The 19,921-nt window shown below is 46.5% G+C and overlaps 1 protein-coding gene across 1 annotated transcript in view; it reads right to left on the bottom strand.

Moving 5' to 3' along the window:
* The window catches only part of Pex16 (peroxisomal biogenesis factor 16), a 170,585-nt gene extending 153,000 nt beyond the window's left edge, over positions 1-17,585 (bottom strand). The window contains exon 1 of the mRNA XM_084602445.1: positions 17,484-17,585. Within this exon, the coding sequence (XP_084458571.1) occupies positions 17,484-17,544 (61 nt within the window). The 5' untranslated portion in view covers positions 17,545-17,585. The remainder of the gene's footprint in view (positions 1-17,483) is intronic.
* Positions 17,586-19,921: the final 2,336 nt, after the last annotated feature.

Genomic DNA, 19,921 nt, shown 5'->3' with positions numbered 1-19,921 from the left:
GAACGCCAGGCCCAGGACGATGAACTCCGCCGCCAGCGACGCCCAGGAGCGTCCGACCCGTTCGCTTGCCGGAACAAACTCACGCGCACTGGCCCGCCCCGCACGCGGCCACACTTCACTTCCTTTCGAGCCACCCGCACACTCGCCACAATCACCATCATCACAAATCTATGTAAATCGTTGTTCCCCCATACCCCGAGATATTTATAATCTGCCACTCTGGATATTTCATGACATTGTATTTTAAGACCCTGATAAGCTGGGCTGCTGAAAATCATCAGAGTTGACTTAACTGAGCTAAAACTGAAGCCTAGAGCGTCTCCTTCGTCTCGCAATACTTAACAAGAGTTTGCAAGCCTTCCTGACGCTCTGCTAGCAGCACAATATCGTCTGCAAACATTAAACCGGGGCGATGAAGCTCTACGACATTTCCTCCTAGTCTATATGACAGGCTAAAACCTAGATTACTTTCTTGTAGCCTCTGTTCCATATTTATCCCACAAAGCACGAAAAGCAGCTGTGATAGAGTATAAACTTGTCTTAATCCTTTGCATACCTTGACAGCGCCCGTACTTCTTATCCCTTCCCATGTAATTTCTATTTGTTATCCCACATTTTCTCTAGGAAATCTGTTGTCTCATGACCAATACCTTCTCCTTTTAGTACGTTCCACCCCTGTTTACATTGTCGCCCCGTTTATGTCCAGAAGGGCTAAATAGAGTAGTCTGTTTTCCGCTCTAGTTATTTCGATGCATTGAGTAGCACGAACAGGCTATCATCTAAGCGCGTACCATTTCTAAACCTGTTCTGAAGTTCTTCGAGTATCTTCTTACTTTCTACCCATGATTGCATTTTTTTTTAATTTCACCACCTGCATGACCAACCTGTAAATAACAAATGTTATTGTAATCGGCCTCCAAGAGTTTATGTTCTGCCTGTCTCCTTTCGCTTTATAAATCAAATTCATTGTACCCTGCCGCCAGCTGTCCGGAGTATGCTTATTTGTTATGACTCTTTCTTATGCTTTTAACAATGCTTCCTTACTTCTTGGACAAAGTTCATTAATCAGCTTTATCGCAACTTCATCTATTCCTCTAGATTTACTTTTAGGAATACTTTTTCCGCCTTTTTCAGTTTAGATTGGTCAGTTCTAAGCTGCTTTGTATCTTGTGTTCTTCCCTGATTTGCTGAGATCGCCCTACCGTCGCTCTTAAATGCCTCGGCTGTGACTTATGTCATCTAGTTCACAGCGTTGTCTACATTTCAGCAATTTATCTGGTCATCTTGAATCCGTTCCTGCTTTTATTTTTTTTATTTTTATCTAACCAGCTTATATCGTTCCAGTATTTTCTTGGTCCGCCTTTAGTGGCGTCGTGGATTTCAGCCATCCAGCGATTGGCAGACTGCTTTATTTTACTTTGGACGAGGGCCTCTACATCCGGTGTCTTTTGTCGATACTGTAGAGATCGTGGACTCCCGGCGGTATGTGCCTACATCGACGACATCCTCGTCGCGAGTCGTTCTCCCCAGGATCACGAGCGTCACCTCCGGGAACTCTTTCAGCGCCTCCAAGAGTTGGCGTCAATGTCCAGAAATGGGTTGCCGGCTCTTCTGAGCTCGAATTCTTGGGCCACCACATCTCGGCGCAGGGAATTCGTCAGTTGCCTTCTCACGTCCAGGCTATTAAGGACTTTCCAGCACCCATTACCCTACGCAAGCTCCGTGAGTTCCTGGGCCTAGTCAATTTTTCACGGCGCTTTATTCCGTACTGCGCCGAGCTTCTTCACGCCCTGACTGACCTTCTACGCACCACCAAGTCCTCATCCTTCACGGCTGCAAAACAAGCCCTCGCCGATTCAGTCGTCCTCATCTACCCTAGGACTTCCGCGCCCACTCGCATCATGGTGGATGCTTTTAGCGTGGTCATTGGTGCGGTTCTCCAGCAGCAGATCGACTCCGAGTGGCACCCACTGGGTTTCTTTTCTCGGAAGCTCCAGCCTGCCGAGACTCACTACAGTGTATTTGGCCGTGAGCTGCTTGCCATCTACTCCACCATCCAGCACTATCGCCCCTTCTTAGAGGGCCAGCCGTTTTACGTTCTCACGGACCATAAGCCTCTGGTGTATGTGTTCCGTACGAAGTCTTCGAAGTACGTCGCCAGTGAACTTCGTCAGCTGGCCTACATATTGGAGTTCACAACTGATATTCGACATATCAAAGGCAACGACAATGAGGCAGCTGACGCACTTTCACGCATTACCACCATCGGCGTGTCTTCACCTGCTGTAGACTGGCAATCTCTGGCCCGGGCGCAGCTTGAAGACCCTGAGCGGCAAGCCCTGCGTGCCCACCCCTGAGCCCTCTGTCTGCAGCTCGTGCCTCATCCGTTTGTACCCGGATCGCTCTGGTGCGACATATCATCGGCTCTACCACGACCGTTCCATCCCGGAGGCCTTTCGTCGGGCCATTTTCCATTCTCTCCACGACATCTGCCATCCTAACATTCGAGCCAGGCAGCGCCTTGTTACCCAGCGGTACGTCTGGCCGAACATTAACACCGTCGTTCGCCAGTGGGCCCGCTCGTGCCTTGCTTGCCAGTCTGCCAAAGTGACACGCCATATCAAGACTTCCCCCCAGTCTTTCCTGCCACCTGGATCGTGCTTTGACCATATTCATCTTGACCTGGTTGGACCGCTTCCCCCCTCTCAGGGCTACAAGTATATTCTAACGATGGTTGATCGCTTCACCCCTTGGCCCGAAGCCGTCCCAATTCCGGACATTACTGCGCGAACAGTTGCCAGAGCTTTCGTTTCAGCGTGGGCTTCCCGCTTCGGCTGCCCGGCGTTGTTACCACGGATCGCGGCCGCCAGTTCGAATGTGCTCTCTTCACTTCGCTCACACGGCTACTCGGCACTAAACACTGCCGCATCACATCATACGATCCCTGTACTAACGGCATGATCGAGCGGCTCCATCGCCAGCTCAAGGCTGCCCTCACTGCGCGCCTGGATCTCGAGCACTGGGTCGACCACCTCCCTATGGTGCTCCTAGGCCTACATGCCGTCCTGCGTCGTGACCTTGGCTGTTCGGCGGCCGAACTCGTCTTCGGTAAATCCCTGTGGCTTCCCGGAGACTTGTTTGTACCTTCGGCTCCTTCGTCCCAGCCCCTACAATACCTTCATCGCCTACAAGACTGTCTTCAGCATCTGCGCCCAGTGCCGCCTCGCTCATCTGCCCATCCAGTCTTTGTGCACCCAGACCTTGCTTCCTCGACGCATGTGTTTTTCAGGCGAGACGCTGTAAAGGCGCCTCTTACCCCTTCATACGACGGCCCGTACCGCGTCCTCAATAGAACGACAAAGTCAGCGACAATCCTGCTGGATGGTCGTGAAGAGGTCGTCTCTCTAGATCGCCTCAAACCCGCGTACCTCGAGACGCCTCTCCAGGAGCTCCCCTCAGATGTTCCCGGCTTATCTGCAGACCTGCTTTCCGCCGTGACACCGCGCGTACATTTCGCCATTCCGCCTAGGCGGGGGGCCCTATAGCGCCCGCCGACGCTATAAAGCGGAGGCGCTAAGATCAGTGTTAGAGAAAAATAAAGATGTACAGCGCGTGCTCGGAGCGCAGGTACAGGACGGGCTGTTCAGAATGAGAAGCCTGCCACGCTGGTCATCTTGCTCTGGTGCTCCATCGCAACAATACGATTCACATTTTTTGGCCTATTTCCTCCTGAGATACCTGTGCTTTCTTTGCCATATATACGGTGATCACATGTACACAGTATATGTACACCGTAATCAGCGCCACCTCAGCGCTGAAGGCTTCAATAACAACTCCAAACCAGATTGGGGTGGTTACTTAAGCAACTGATTTGTCAATCTCCCACTATAAGTGAAAACTATGGCACAATATGCAATGAACGATTCATTCGAGCGCGCGGTCTACTGCGTGCCAAAGGGTGTGCGCTGGGAGCGTCTGTTTGCTAGCCCCGGCCGTGGAGCTACCGTTGTCACTCAGGACCAGAGGTGGGCAAATGCCCTCATTTCGGCCTTTCCTCCCTCGCCCTCAATTTCCAATCGGCAGCCCTCCCTCACCCTCCCCCCTCACTTAAAAAATATTATTCGCCCTCCTTCGCCCTCATCCTCACTTAAAAAATATTGGTGGTCCTCACTCACCCTCACCCTCATCTCATTTGCCCTCCCTCACCCTCAACCTCATGCCCAGCAGTTTGAATATTTTAGATATTTTTCATTACTTTCGATCTATGACAACGTTACAGCGAGTCCAAGTAGGCGCAACCTATTCTTTTCGGCATCTGTTTTCGGCAGTGTCAAGCCGCGTTGATCATTTAGCAATCCGAATTCCTCGAAGCTAACAGTGGACTTAAATTAATGACAGGGCTGCATTCATGCTGTAGCGTATCACTGGCAAGAGCCATCTGGTACTTGTTCCGACAGTTGCTGAGAATAAGATATGCACTGCACATTGAAACCAGAGACTGCGAAAAGTGCAAAGAACAATTCTGCCAGTGCCCTAAGCATACCAATCAAAGTCGAAACTTCGAGGAGAAAGGAAAATAACCACTGTCATAGTTACCAGGCAAACCTGCCCACCGGTTTACATGCCATGTATTTGAAGGAGATAGAGTGATGAAATACGTTTACACAGCGCGTGAGGAAGGAGGAGGTTCTAACTTCTAACCAGCCGCAGACGGAAGGCATGAGGCATATACGGCATATCAGACAACAGAACAATGTAATCTAATTCAAGTAACAGAAAAACGCTGTCACACAGAAGCGTAAATTTCGAGGGAGTCAGGGGATCATGACCCTCCATCGCTTCGCAGAGGGGGTTGGAATGGGGGGACATAGCATGCGAGCCCGGGGCCGTGCGCGACAATTTCCGACATGTACATGTAGTGTCATTTGGGAAACGCCACGTAAAAATGCGTTTGTTAGGACACGGTGCCGTAAATGCCACAAACGATGTGCCCCGATCGCATCCCGCCTTCCTCCAAGAACAAGCCAAAGACGCAAAGTGAAACACGTAACTCTGTTGCGCTTCTGGTTTTCACGAACGCCGCCTTAGTGTTGCGTGAAATCGTTTCTTTTTTTTTTTTTTTTCAATTTCTATTAAAGTTATACGAGAATAGGACGAGACAGCGCCTAACTAGAGCAGTACGATGTGCAAAGTGAACAGGCCAGAATTTTATGTATAAGGTTTGATTATGCTTCCTGAATAGTGTGCTTAAATCTAGGATCACTTATTAAAAAAGCAGTGTTTACAGAACGGGAACAGAAGAGCAACACATATGCGCCAACTAGCCGAAATCAGCACTCTGCATTAATTCGCCTAAGTTCACATCTCCATAGCTGATCTGCTTCATTCCGGACAAACCCGCATATTCAAAAGCCGGAAAACGGATTGTCTGCACTGTGAAGGCAAGAGTGGCAAAAAATGAAACTCACCCGGAACCTGCATGACGTCCTACACACCTTTCACTTGGACAGCGCATTTCCCAATAATATCCGAGGACACTGCCACAATGGAAACTTATTCGCGCACATAGTACACGGACGTCCTTGAGCATATAGAATTTGCAACAGCGCAAAAAAGTGTTGTTTCAACAAGCGTCACCAACTTGAGTGGTCCGATCGAAAGGACACAGCAACACAAACTGAAGGGCTTCCCCAGCCATTCCTGCCGTTCGCTGTTTCTTTTCTCTTTTGGGGAGGAGGGGGGGAACTGAGCTAAAGGAAGACCCTTTCTTTGGACAGAGAGCGGGAAAGGAATGCACGGTGGTCGACGCGTGTTTATCCTTCCGAGAGCAATGCTGCCACGTCCATCCATGTCTCCAACCGGTGCCTCAGGGAGATCTGATAAGACCAGCCACAGCCGTCTTTTGAGCCCAGCCGTGGACCAGCGTGCGTGGTCTGCCCACTGCTCGGATATTTTTTTCTTTTTTTAACATCTTTCCTAATGACAGCTGCCCTCGCTATGGGAGGAGAAGGGGGGGGGGGGGGGGGGGGGCGTCAAGCGCCTGTCGTCGGCGCATTGCCACAGGGTGCAAAGCTAGGCGCACACTGTTTTGTGCGTTATCTGTCGCCCTCTCAAGTGGTCTTCAAACGAAGCGCCGCTAACCAAAGCTCTCGGGTGTGCAAGCTGAGGTGCACCCCGGTTAACAACGTTCCGGCTTACAGCCTTGTAGAACACTGTAGCCCGCCGAATGGAACATCTTCCCGCGGCCTAGTACGAGTAGTGGCGTTCGTTGCTTCGTTTTTAGTTTGCAACACACAGATGGTGTATGCGTGTGTTTGGCACGAGACCGAAAAATTAGCAGGCATCTCGCTGATCATTCCACTGCTTCACACGAGAAGCGACCAACAGCTTGCACAACAACATGGAAAATCCGCGGAAGAGAGGAGGCCTCTTTCCTTCCACAGAAATGACTAAGCACAATCAGGTGCACAAAAATCAGGGCTGTCATAGTTTCAACTTGCCAGCTTGAGATCCTAGGACATACCATTACTACGCGGAATCGGGCTTACCTTTATCTCAGCTGTCTGGTTTATTAATATTGAGTCGGTCCTAGAGTGAATGTGGGGCGCTTAAGCTGGGAGGTAGTGTTGAGCGTTCGAGAGCAGGTATCACGCAAACCCTCGAAGCCTTCTTCCCTGAAGTCTTCCTCTTCTTCAGACGTGGTAGACGTTTTAACAGTATGCGAGACAGGTGCTCTCTGGTGCGACTTTAGCCTTAGCGGCATGTATCCGAGCTGGTCATCTTTATGTTAAGAAAATGTGGGGACACTTATTAAAACGTTCTCATATATTCCAAAGCTTTGGCGTTGAGGCAATGGGTCTTACTCGAAGTCTAAGCGTCCTGGAGGGCTGGACTTCGACGTCACCCTCCCATCTCATAGGTGAAAAGCACTCAGTGCGGACCTCTATTACCAAATGTGAATTGATATTTTGTAGCTTTTCTCGAATCTAAAACCCTGCTTTACGTCAGTTAAAAATTCCAGTTTAGCGGTAGCCTTATTCTGCAGCATTGAGCCTACATCACTTTTTCGCTTTATATCGTGACGTACCAAGCACAGTAAACCATGCTTCGAATAAGAAGTTGTTGAAAGCCGACATAAACGTGGTCCGCCCCTAGAGTGAAGCTGATCTTGGCAAATTAAGTAATGGCAAAATAAGAACACTGGCCCGTTGCCGTACGTGCGATTAAGTTATCGGATAAGGCGACGGAGGTTTCAATTGCTAACACAAGTGGTGAATTCCATCTTAATGTAGTATGCTTCGTATACTTTTCTGCTTGTTTCGAACGCAAACTTCTTCATGATTGTCGTTTCGCAGAATCGACGCGCACGTTTTTGGATCAGAACCATGACACTGACGACATAGACGGCCAGTTCCCCACCACCCCGCCAGTGCGTCTACTCCTGCGTGGAGCTCTGAAGTGCGACGTTTCTGCAACATCCAATTCGTTCTGTGTAGCTTCTGACACGGGAGATCGGTATATGGTAAATGACGGCACTATCCCTCGGCACGAACCTGCCTAAGTGTTTGATACTGCATCCTTAGCTGCTTGTGCTTTCCTTGCACCATATTGCACAAGCTAGTCAGTTTTTCGGGTACAGTAATGACTACCAATACGTCACCTTTCTGAGCCACATTTTTTACGCGGTGGAAAATTTGATAGTTATATAGAATGACAACGGATCTTGTACCTTGCGCTTCTTCAGCGCAGCGGTGCTGCTCTACATCCCTAGCATCCCTGGCAAGGTCCTCTAAAACAAAGGTGACAACCTCAGAGGCAAATCCTGCACTGGACAGTGTTTGCAGCCAGACATTCACGCTATATGTGTCATTTAATGTAGGCAGGATTTGTCAAGAGCGGCATGCAGGTAGTTTTTAGCAATGCTCTTCTTAGGAACCTTTGAATGAGCTAACTGGTGGCTTCAAAGTACCTCCTTTTTTTATAGCGAGGCTGATACCTCCAGCATGCTTTGATTTTGCGAACAGCAACACATGTATCTAAGAACTGCAAGCCCCCTTGCGCACCCAACCCGAAAGCACATTCGGCAATGAACTAAACCCGGTACAGTATTGTCAAACCTCCCTCATGCGTGAGTCTAAGACAGCATTCGGCCTTAAGATTGTCGGGCATTCCCATGCATTAAACTTATTGTGAATACAGAACAGATGCTAAAATCAAAGAATATTAAAGAACCTTACTCCGGTGCAGGACTTCAACAGGTTAACACGAAATGAGAACACTCTATAGACTGGATACTGGAAATGAAACAACTCTTTCGCGAAATGGTGCTCAATGCTCACACGCTGCAGTTATTACTTTCAAATCGATGCTATGTTAACACCCATCTCAAGAAAACTGTCTTAGGAAAATAGAAAAAGTAAAACTTAATGCTATGGAAATTGCAGAAAAAACAATGCGCTGTAATTACGACCCGCACATATTAATGCCCGATTTGACAATTTTGCTAATTCACAACAGAGAAAAATGATAACATAAATAAGAAAATACTTCTTGTTTCTACAAACACATGACAAAGATTGCAACGGATATTGAACTGCGGTTTATTTTATTGCAGCTATTATCAGTACAAATTCAATGCTGTTTGTTTATTTCCGTTGGTTTTGTTGCAAATTGTAATTTACACAACTTATGAAAGTTTTATGTAAAACCTTGCTAACCAAACAGTCAAGTAACACTGTCAAGACAAATTTCGCATGCGTCGGCTACTCATGCAAGCTATCTGGACGAGAAAAAAAACAAACATGTGGCAGGGTCCTAGCAGATAAGATCACCCCACCTCGGTCTTTTGTGTTCAACTTTCTCTACGCGTCCCCTCTACTTTAGACGCGCTTTTTTTTTCTGGTCATGTTTTTTCCTAAATGGCAAAGAAACGTTAGCAGTTAGAAACGGGGGTCCTGTAAACTTTGCCAGTCCTGTCGTGTTCTGTGAGGCTGGAAAGAGCGACATCGTTCTCGGTGACTTCCTGCAGCTTCCTAGGGTCGTTTTTAGACTTTTCTTTACCACGAGCGCCGGGGCGATTTTGTGGCTTTCGTTCCTGCTTCTTCTATAGCTGCAGCGCCTGTGTCCCGTTCCATTACATCTGTTTTATATACAACACATGTCCAGTGGAGGAGAAAACGTGTTGTCACCCATGCCTTTCGGGTGGCCGCGTGTTTTTTCTTACTGCAGAAACTACACCTTTCGTGGAGCATTTGCCCTTGCCCCTCAAACTCTTTATCTTTCCCTCCCTCACCCTCCCCTCACCGCCTCTGCCCTCCCTCACCCTCGTCCTCACGAATTTTTCAGCGCCGATCCTCCCTCGCCCTCACCTCACCGAGTCAGATCCTCACGAGGTGAGGGTGAGGACGCCCTCATGAGGGTTCACCCTCGTGAGGATGCCCATGTCTGCTCAGGACTAGCCGAGAGGAAGTGCACCGGCGCAGGAGGAGTAGAGCGGTCTTGTTTATTTAGGCGTTTTTGACTGGACCCCCAGATGGTGCCCTTTGTCTACAGCATTAAAGGCGCTTGGATGCACGCACCCTCGCTTAGGGTAAAATCCCTGCTTAGGGCTTAGGGTGGTGCCGCTCTTGAAGGAGTCGATAGAGGCGCGATCGGTTTTTGCGCTTGCTCCGCCATTCGGCTGCCCACATCCTCCTCCCGGCGCCGCTGTGCAGGCGTACGCGAAGTGCTGATACCTTTGGACAGCTTTCTTCAGCGTGTAATGCCTGGGTGTTTTATTCCTCAGTGCTCTAACCACTTGAGAAATCGTTGGAGAATGTTCCACCTTCCGAGAGATCCTAAATAGGAGGCGTCTGTGGCTGCTGCGGATGATGCGTGCCAAGTGGGGGACAGCCAACTCATCGTGCGTGTGCAGCGTAATGTGCCGCACGTAGATTCAATTCGGCGTTTATTGGGATCTATTGCTTTTGCTTGAGGGTAGGCAGTGTAGTTCAGCATTAGCGTCGATCACGTGCCATAGCTGCACTGGTAAATAAGTTTGGCGAAAAGATAATGCGCCAAAGACGAACAAAGTACTTAAATAGCACTTCTGCGCCTGCTGCATACCTCCTCGCGTTCAAAAATTTACAATTCAATGTTACGCTAGATGATGCGTGAGCAACGTTTTTACGCGAGATGATGCGTGAGCAATATGCTTTCGTCGCTTTTTTTAAATAAAATGTTTGTACTTACACGGCGTCAGCGGGCGAATTGACGTCGGCGACCAGACATTTCATCAAAATTTTTTATAAAAGCATAAGGACAAGGAAGAGCAGATAAACTACGGCGAAGGTGCGTAACTTGATCGTACAAGGTTCGATTCAAGTTATTCTTCTTCAATTTTCTCATGTGTCCTTTGACATATATACGATATTGATAGAGTAGCTCGCGCTACGTTGGCAAGCCGGACGCTTCGTTTTAACACGCCGCGCTAAGTAAATAAATGCGACACAGTGTATTATTAAAGGAAGATTAGGATGTTCATTCGAAGATTTCGCTTTGAAATGTTTCCACTGGGCTCTTTTTTTTTATAATTTCTTCAAATGTGCACATTTTTCTTTCATGCCGAAAACGTACCGTTAATATCAACGTCAAATTTATCTACAGGCTCCCTTCGAAGATAGCAGCTTTGAACAGAACCGTAAGGATGGCTGGAAAAAGCTCAAGTCGAATGCCGTGCCAAGTGTGTTCTCATTCAAAGGCAAGATATGCCTTCTAACCTCAGTATCTGTTACAATTCTGCGTGTCTTCTAATTATCTATATTTGAAAAAAAAAATTGCTCTGAGAAAACAATTCTTGCATGCACATTACGTTCTTTCTGGGTCGCCTTCTATTCAGCGTTCAATGCTCAGTATTTTAAAATATATGTAATGTGCATTTCTCCTTTTCCAGAACATCCTAAAGAGGAAAAGCCACCAAGAGAACGAAATTCCCCCGCTTTATTAAGTGAAGACGCACTCCGACAACGTTCGACACCAGAATCGGAGGACATCTTTCCTTTAACTACGCACGAAATCCCACCCGCTGATTTTGCTTTAGACAGGCAGTCCACTGAGGGTTCGAGGAGTACAAAAATGAGCAACGCTGATGGGAAACTTCTTCCAGTCTTTAAGAATGTAGGCCCTGAAAAAAATGCATTGGTTACAGGGACCCAGCATTCTAAGCCAGCATAGCCAGCTTAGGGAAACAAAACTGTACATTCTACAGCAGCGATTAACATTAATGCTGGATTGACACCATGAAAGGCCCTAGAACAGTCTGAACAGTCTGAAATCAACCTTTGCAGGTTTGCAGGCTCCAGAAATAGGCAAACATTTCTTATGAAACATCAAGCTTTTCAATAACACCAAACTCGGACCTTTTTTGGAGGCAGCCATCCCGATTACTTGTGGTAAGCACAAAGTTTGAAGCGAGATTTGTAAATTGTGTTAACTTGTGGAACGACCTGGTACAAAACGCTCAGGAAGAGGAGCTGCAATCTTCCATGAAGCAGAACATGACACTAAATTTTAATTAAAAGTAATTGGTTACGTACAAAGCAGATCGTTCTTACTGTCTTACATTTGTTTTTTGCCTTCTTACCTTTTGTTTAAAATGCAAGTATTGCATAAAATTATAAGGCCAGACATGTGGATACCAAATCATCGAAACCCGTATTCCGTTGACAGTTTGATCGGTCAGTGGTGTAATACAGGATATAACTGACCCGGGCCATAATCCATAAGTTCAGGATTAGTCGCATAGCAAACAAGTTCCTAGCCGGCCGGCTAGAAGGAACAGACCCAAATAGGCAAAACACGATTGTTTGGGTTCCCGACGCTGGGGTGAATGGTAACATTATAAAAGATGCCTTCGTCCGAGATTTCACTAGCAGGGCGGCGGAGCCATCGGTAGAGCCTTTCACAACACCACAAACATATGGTTTCAACTATACGAGCGTGTATGGAGAGGCGTAGAAAGTACGCACTTCCACATGACACACTAAGCCGAGAACAAGCCCCTACACTTATGCGGCTACAAACAAGCACATATCCAAACATAGCCTTGTAACACAAGATATGGCCAACACAATACAAAAGCGAATGTGTCTGGTGCGGAGACATTGCTACACTATACCACGCAACATGATGATGTAGGACTAGCCCCATAATGCCTAAAATAGATAGCCCTAGACCTGACCAGTTGGAGGACCTTTTAGCTGACTCGGACACGCAGCATCAGCTCATGCTGGTGCAGCGAGCCAGAGCCGCTGCTGAGGCCAACGGACTCCTGGACAAAGGACTGTAGACCACTGCTCTTTCCTAACCCACTGTCCCTAACCCCCAATTTTCCCCCAATAAGTTTATAAATAAATAAATAAACAAAATCAATCAATCAATCAATCAATCAATCAATCAATCAATCAATCAATCAATCAATCAATCAATCAATCAATCAATCAATCAATCAATCAATCAATCAATCAATCAATCATAAGTTATATTTTGTATCCTACTAAAACAGCGGCCGTTTTCTGAGCTAGGTTAGCACCTACTGTGACTGTAGCAACGTTCGCATCTTTGTTATATCCATTGTTTCTGACTTTAATGGGTACTTTTCTTTTCACAGTTTTTTTAGTTTGTTGAACCGACGTATACACATCACTGTTTGATGTACTATTTTGTAATGAACTATATTACTTCGGTGTACGTACCGATCACCGTCTTATATTGGCTGCTTACTAATCACGAGCGTTGTTATTATAAACCATACTTTCTCTCCCTTTATCGTCTTGCTCCTTGGAGCTCTTTAAGTAAATAAAAAAAGTAGATCAATGCATACGTAAATAGAACCAACTCTTTCGTACTGAGTTCTCTTCCGGTTTTAAAACTGCATATCGCATGAGCTATTTCCGGCATCACTGAAAAGGACCGCACTTGATACCGCGTCATACCTCGCTGACGGACCGTTGCGAATGAGGGAACATCAGCGTCAGCGTCTTGACGGGGCCTTTGGCTTCTGAGCTTCAACCATGTCTGAATTGGGCTACGGCGACCTGTTTCAGTGCTTGTATTTCACGACGAAATTGAGCACGAGCGACGAAAGATAGACAGACCGCGGCGTATTCAACTGCCATCGTGATTCATTTGCAGAAATGACGAAGGGGCGCTTTGCAGCCAAGAATGAGGCTATACTAAAGCGCCCGCAAGATGTAGGCTAGCATGGGTTTCATTTGTGATCTTCAGTTCGCTAATCTAGTTGTGTGATGTGTGTGAGGCTGGAGCGACAAGAAAAATGCTTAGCGTATTTCAACTTGTACAGTATTTACGAAAGTAAAACGAAGCCTTCCTCAGGAATACCCAGTGAAATCCTCCTCGTGCTAAATGACGCAAGGTCTTAGTTCATTAATTAAATGATCGGTATGTGATTAGTAAAAAGGGAATACATGATAGTGATCGCTCAGTATGTAGAACCAATACAGATGACACGAATAGTACATAGTAAAGCCCTGCTAAATTGAAAAGAAAACATCATAGAAAAAATTATACACTAAATATACTGTCTTGGAGACCTGCATGAATTCTTGAAAACCCGTTTGACCTGGTAGGGCATAATAAGCATCCTTTAAATATGTATAGGTAAGGAGTTCATGGAATGCACAATGCGCTATTCGTCGACCGTGTGCACAATATACATGGGGCATAAGTTTTAATTCCTACGCTAATGACATCGATATTTGCTTATCGGTGACCAAGGAAAAGGGCATTCAGGAATTTGCAAAAGCGGTCTTATTTATTTGCTTTTTTTATGTGCCATCTTTCGCTTACCGTAGTGGGTATTTAGGTGAAATCAAATTGCTCGAACACGAGGAAAACAAAGCGGTGTTTTGTTTGCTTGTTTGCTTTGTGGGGTTTAACGTCCCAAAGCAACTCAGGTGATGAGAGACGCCGTAGTGGAGGACTCCGGAAATGTCTACCACCTGGGGTTCTTTAACGTACACTGACATCGCACAGCACATAGACGCCTTGCTTTTCGTCTCCATCGAAAAGCGGACGCCGAGACCGGGATTCGATCCTGCATCATTGGGAACAGAAGTCGAGCGCCGTAACCACTGTGCTGCCCAGTCAGAACTGGGCATGGTCTTACTGATTGGTTTCCGATTGAGAAAGGAGTGAGGCAAGGCTGCATACTGTCGCCCTGCCTATTTAACCTATATGCAGAGTGCATCATGAGGAAGGCCGGTCTGGACGAGTCTTCAGCTGGAGTGAAGATTGCTGGAAAACGTATCAACAACCTTAGATATGCGGATGATACCACTTTAATGGCAGAAAGTGAAGTGGAACTCAAGAGACTTCTGATGCGCGTACAAGAAGAGAGTGAGAAGTTTGGGCTTAAACTGAACATTAAAAAGACAAAGATCATGGCGTCTTGCCCTATCAAGTTCTGGAGCATCAATGGACAAGAAGTGGAAGCTGTGATAGATTTTCTCTTCTTGGGCTCCAAGATTACCTCGGAAGGAGACTGCAGCCATGAAATTAGGAAACGCCTGCTTCTGGGAAAGAGAGCAATGGTTACCCTTGACCGCCTAGTAAAGAGCAGAGACATTAGTCTGCTAACCAAGATCCGTATAACTGGTGCTATGGTCTTTCCAGTTGTGATGTATGGATGCGAGAGTTGGACTGTGAAAAAGGCTGACCGCCGAAGAATTGACGCGTTTGAATTGTGGTGCTGGCGAAGACTCTTGAGAGTTCGTTGGACTGCCAGAAGATCAAATCAGTCGATATTGTCGACCATAAACCCTAACTGCTCATTGGAGGGTCAAATTCTAAAGTTAAAGCTCAGCTACTTTGGTCATCTGATGAGAAGAGAGGAGTCGCTGGAGAAAGATTTGATGTTGGGAAAGGTTGAGGGTCGCCGGAGAAGGGGTAGGCAGCGAACACGATGGTTAGATGGGATCCTCGAGGCACGGCAGATGAAGTTATGTGATGTTAGGAAGATAGTGAGAGACCGGAAAGCGGGGCGTGACATGGTCCATAGGGTCACGAAGAGTCGGACACGACTGAACGACTGAACTGAACCCCGACGGGGCGAATACAGTGTTTTATTCATTGAAAGAAACAGATATCGGTGAATATAAACATTGTATTAGGAATTGAATATTTGAATTTGCTTACTCTGAGGATATTCTTGGAGTGGCATTTCGCGGTATCTAATTTGAAACGACACTGCTGATTGTTTTGTGTTTAAAATGTCAATAGCTGCTGCCGCTATCGCTCTAACCAGGTACCTTATAATATCTCCTAAAATAAACCTTCCTGTATTTAATCCACTCAATCACGTGTCCTCTTTTTGAAAAGTGCGTCTTAATTTGCTCCACCTCAAGAGTGGCCACTTTATTAAGCGTGTATTTGTTGCAGGAAATAGTGGTATCCAGGATAGAGCAAGAGAAAGAAGATTACCGACAAGTATCTTACTGATTGGTTTCCGATTGAGAAAGGAGTGAGGCAAGGCTGCATTAAAGAGCAATGAACAGGTGTTGAGGGGAACCTCAGTTCGCCAGCCGAGCCAAAGTTTTGACAAGGAGACTAGTATTCTTCCGGGTCGCGTGATCATCACTGGCGGAGGTTTAAATACGATTTTCGTTCAGAAGAAGAAAGGCCAGGGAGGAGATAGAGAGGAGGTTAAGGGACAAAGGAGTGATATAATGTCTCTTTCGGTATGAATTTCCGAGCCTGGAACCGGTGATTTCGTGGTCAGAAAAAGGAAATAAGAAGCGGAAGCAGCCGCAAAGACTACAATGCGGGGCGGATGATCAGTCAGCATCTCAAGCAGGTTCGATGCTGACACACCTTTCTTGAAAGGGGACATGCATTCCAAAGGGTCCTGTGCAAGAGTACTAGATTATATCACCGCCGGCGTACCTGACCTTCTGCCACCTGACCAAATATTTTTCGCGCTAATTATAGTGAATTTTATGCGTCTTTGTTATGCAGTGGAGTATTCATGACTGTATTTAAATCTTACATCAAAACTAATAATATCAATTCACTTGTAGCTATAAAACAAAATTTAGCAAAACGTCGGACGGGGCATAAAGAAAAGTATCCTATTCCGGTACCTCATACGTTCTCATATAACAGTCGTTGTTCAGTGCTCAATTAGCTAATCACTTCCCATTTGTGTTCTGCACTGCACAAGTACCCCTTTTTTAAACAGTAATTCCTTGGTATTCCCGCTATCTGAAAATCCGTCTAGCTTTGTGAACAGTGGATGCTGCCCAAAAAGATAACGTCGCAACAACCGTACGAAGTGATGATTAGGACGACAACATGCACAACAGCTAAAGACGCTGAAGTCCACTGCTGAAAGCAATAAAAAATTTGAATAGGAAATATAAACAATAAATGTTTAAAAATCCTGGAATTAAAAAAATGGCTTTAATGTGCTATCGTGTCTACCCTTAAGGCTGAGCTTTAGCATCCTCCTATTTTTTTTTTTTTTTTTGGGGGGGGGGGGGGAGAAGTTGCTATGATTGTATATGTTTTAGTCTTTTGCTTTATGAATGAGCGTCTGTGTTTTTGAGCGTGTATTTCTGTTTCATGTGCCAAGGATTTGTCGGTTTGTTTGGGTGTTGTCTGTGATGTACGACGAACATTTTAGTAAAATATTTGTTTTTCAGGTACACATATGACTAGTTCTGAAAATTCCAACTTAATTTATCCTCCTGTTTCCTGCTATACCCGTTTTGTAAGGACCTTTCGAACTGATTTGTACAGCTTTACTTTCCAGCTTCTCATTTTCTTTACGAAATAGAATAAACGTGGTTTGGTTCCAGAATATTGTCTATTTATTCAAATACCACGGGTCTACTGCATTAGGCGACACAAAGGCGTGCTTGTTGAGGATCATGACCTCACGTTCACTATTTTATTTACGACGTTAGTGCACTACCCCAGTAGGGTTGAGAGGTCCTTGAAACCAGGGTTGCTTTCGTGAAAAATAACCAGAAGTGAGGTGAAACCTGCTGTAAAAGGATTATAGGTTTATAGTTTCGCAGAATGTAACGTGGTTGCATTTGTGTATCCTAGTTTTGTTCCTAGCCCTGTGTCCGTTCTATGAAAGGGTGGGGCTTCATCCGTTCAACGCAATTTGGCCTTACTGCGCTGATGTAAGGCAAAATGTTTACATAAATGAAGTGTTCTGTTAATATATGAAACAGGCGCTAGTACAATGTCGTTCGTTTGTCTTTCACTTACTGTCCTGAAACCTGTGCCTGGACCTGCACGGCCCTTTTTGAATCTCCCCGTTTGATCAAAAGGCGGCTGCTTAATAAAGGTGACCTACCCAGCCGGTTCCAAAATCTGTCATCATGAATGCAATGTAACAGTTGGCAACCCATGTCCATCACGCATTGGAGGACGGCCAAGAACTCGATTAAAAGTGAAGGCACCTGCAGTGCACCTACCGTCTCGCTCCGCTAAGCTTTTCCCATCCTTCACGACGTTCGGCGACAGGAGACCGAGCATTCAGAGTCATTCAATCCCACCATCTTCTTCCTGGCAGTATGACATGTTCAGGAAGTGGCCCCACTCTTAACGCCGGCTTACGACCTCGCGCAGCAAGCGCACACGTCAACTCGGAGAGGCGGAAGGCTGCGGGGCTACGTCCGCGAGGCGAAAGCGAAGCAGGATGGGCTGCTGATATCCCGCCTGCAGGCTTCGAAAGCAGCGTCTACAGGACAGAGGCCGGCCACCCTCTCCCCTTCGCCGCATTACAAACGAAATAACGGTATACAAATAAAGACGTGAAATCAAACAAAATGCAGTACGTGAGGAATCCGGAGATGATACGTGAGAAATCGAGAAGACGAGAGCAGATGATCAAACATTTTCCGGCTGCATATCAGTGGTCGCCTCGAGTGTTGTGGACTGTAGAGGTCCGTGACAGATTCGAAATGATATATATATTTTGACTGAACTTCGTTAAAATGCCTTAAAATAGAAACTTCTTGACGTGTTGCAGTGGTTGCGACGCTGTAAATCGTCCAGTTGTAATATTGAGAGGTTAGGCGTCCTTGCCGTTCATCTGAGGACACGTTTGGTACGTGCCGAGAGGAAGTTGAGCACCATAATTTTTCGCAGGTTCTGAATACTTCCGTGCCAATTTGCTTCACAGGTCTTTTTCACTGAGCGCTTTGAGAAAACGGTTGCCCCGTCGGACTAGTTTGCCGCTTTGCTTTTCGAGACCTACCAACAATGTGATCGTTATGTTTCTAAATTGATTACTTTTGATATCTGCTCTCCATGAGTGGCTACAAGAAGGGGCGCAGGCAATTAATTAGGATATCAATTGCAAAGAACAGGAAGCTAACAACGGTAATCTAACTAGCATTTTATTCATCAAGTATGCTCAAATCCTGCGATATGGAGGTCCCTGGTTCATCGACTGTGCGAGCCATTGCGAAACTTCTTTATGCAGCGTTACTTCGTTTATGACGACGGCACCCGAGCTCTGCAATGACTGTCAGGAAAACTTTATCGGGATACAAGAGAGGGAGATTTGTGGGTGAGGTCCTTTAGTCCGGGACTATACTGCGACCGCCACTGCTGTCCGTGCTCGAGTTGTGGGCCTCAAATCTAGAGCTGGAGAGGGCCGCCTCCCAACCCTTTAAGTCGGCCATTCGTTCTGGTCTAATGCGCACCAAAACTGAAGTACCGCCCTGCTCGTGGAACGAGCACAGTTTTGTTCGGTTAAGAGAGCTTTGTCTTAATAGCTTATATCTTTATACCCTTCATCGTCTTTCATTTCAATTTGTGTTAGGAGAAGAGCATCGGGAATAGACCTCTCCTAGCCTACGTCACGAATGACGAATCGGAGGAGGTGCGAAGGGAGCGGCCGCCACGTGGCTTGGCCTGGTGGGCAAAACATTCCGCTGCTGGTGGCATAGTGCGGAGGATTTGGTCTCATCTGAGGACACCTCGTTGCGTTTTTCTTAATACCGTCAAGCTCTCGCGTGGTGTGACGCGATATTGCTCGAAAATGACCAACGGCATGTGTTTCTTCCATTCTAGAAGCGGCCCATATCTGCTTTTCAGCTGTCCAAAGCGCGAAGCGATAAACGTCATGCGCTGGCAGGCATCGATATTGTTCTTGACAGAAAGCACATTTTTTCTGGTATACTCGTGCGTTCGAGAAACGAACAAGCACTTATCGGTTTGCTTTATTGAACTTCTAAACAAATCATGTTGAACGCTGACCGATCGCACTCTAAAAGGCCCGGACGGTATGCGATCAATGGCAGGGACTAGAGATTCTTGCTCGGCGTTGAATTTATTCCACTTCAGCACACCATGTTTAAGGAGATAGCTTTCTCACAAAACGGCTCACAAGGTCATGCCAGAGGCATGGTCGCACAAGGGCAACTGCATCTCTAGACGGAATCCTTACATAGCGCGTTCAAAGGTTATCGGGCTCAGCAGTCGCTTTTGTGAATATTTTTAGAAAAAAAAATGATGCCTGTAATATGCCTGCAATGACCCGTTTGGTAGGAGCGTTTGGTAGGACCGCAACCAGCCATGATGCATGCTTGCCAAGACTGTCATCTTTTTCAAGGTAAAAAATTCTAATGGGTACGTGTACTAAGGAGTGCTGCTTGTTGTGATCTGAATTTGACTAACGCACGATATGAAGCAAAACGTTTACAGCAGCGCGCAGCTTCCCGCCGCTCCTTGCAGCAGGGATCGAGACTTGGCTGAAAAAGGCGCTTTTGCCCACAAAGCCAGGTATCCTTCGGTGCGCCCCCGTCGTCGCGTGCCTCACTGACGTCACATTGTTTGCAAACAGGAAGAGGTCTATTGTTACTTTAGAGGCAATACCTTATAATGATGATGGTGGTGTCATCAG

Source organism: Amblyomma maculatum, chromosome 4, assembly GCF_055883805.1.
Source record: "Amblyomma maculatum isolate TAMU_Amacu chromosome 4, ASM5588380v1, whole genome shotgun sequence".
In the NCBI taxonomy this organism is placed as follows: domain Eukaryota; kingdom Metazoa; phylum Arthropoda; class Arachnida; order Ixodida; family Ixodidae; genus Amblyomma; species Amblyomma maculatum.
This window is presented reverse-complemented; position numbering and strand designations above follow the sequence as displayed.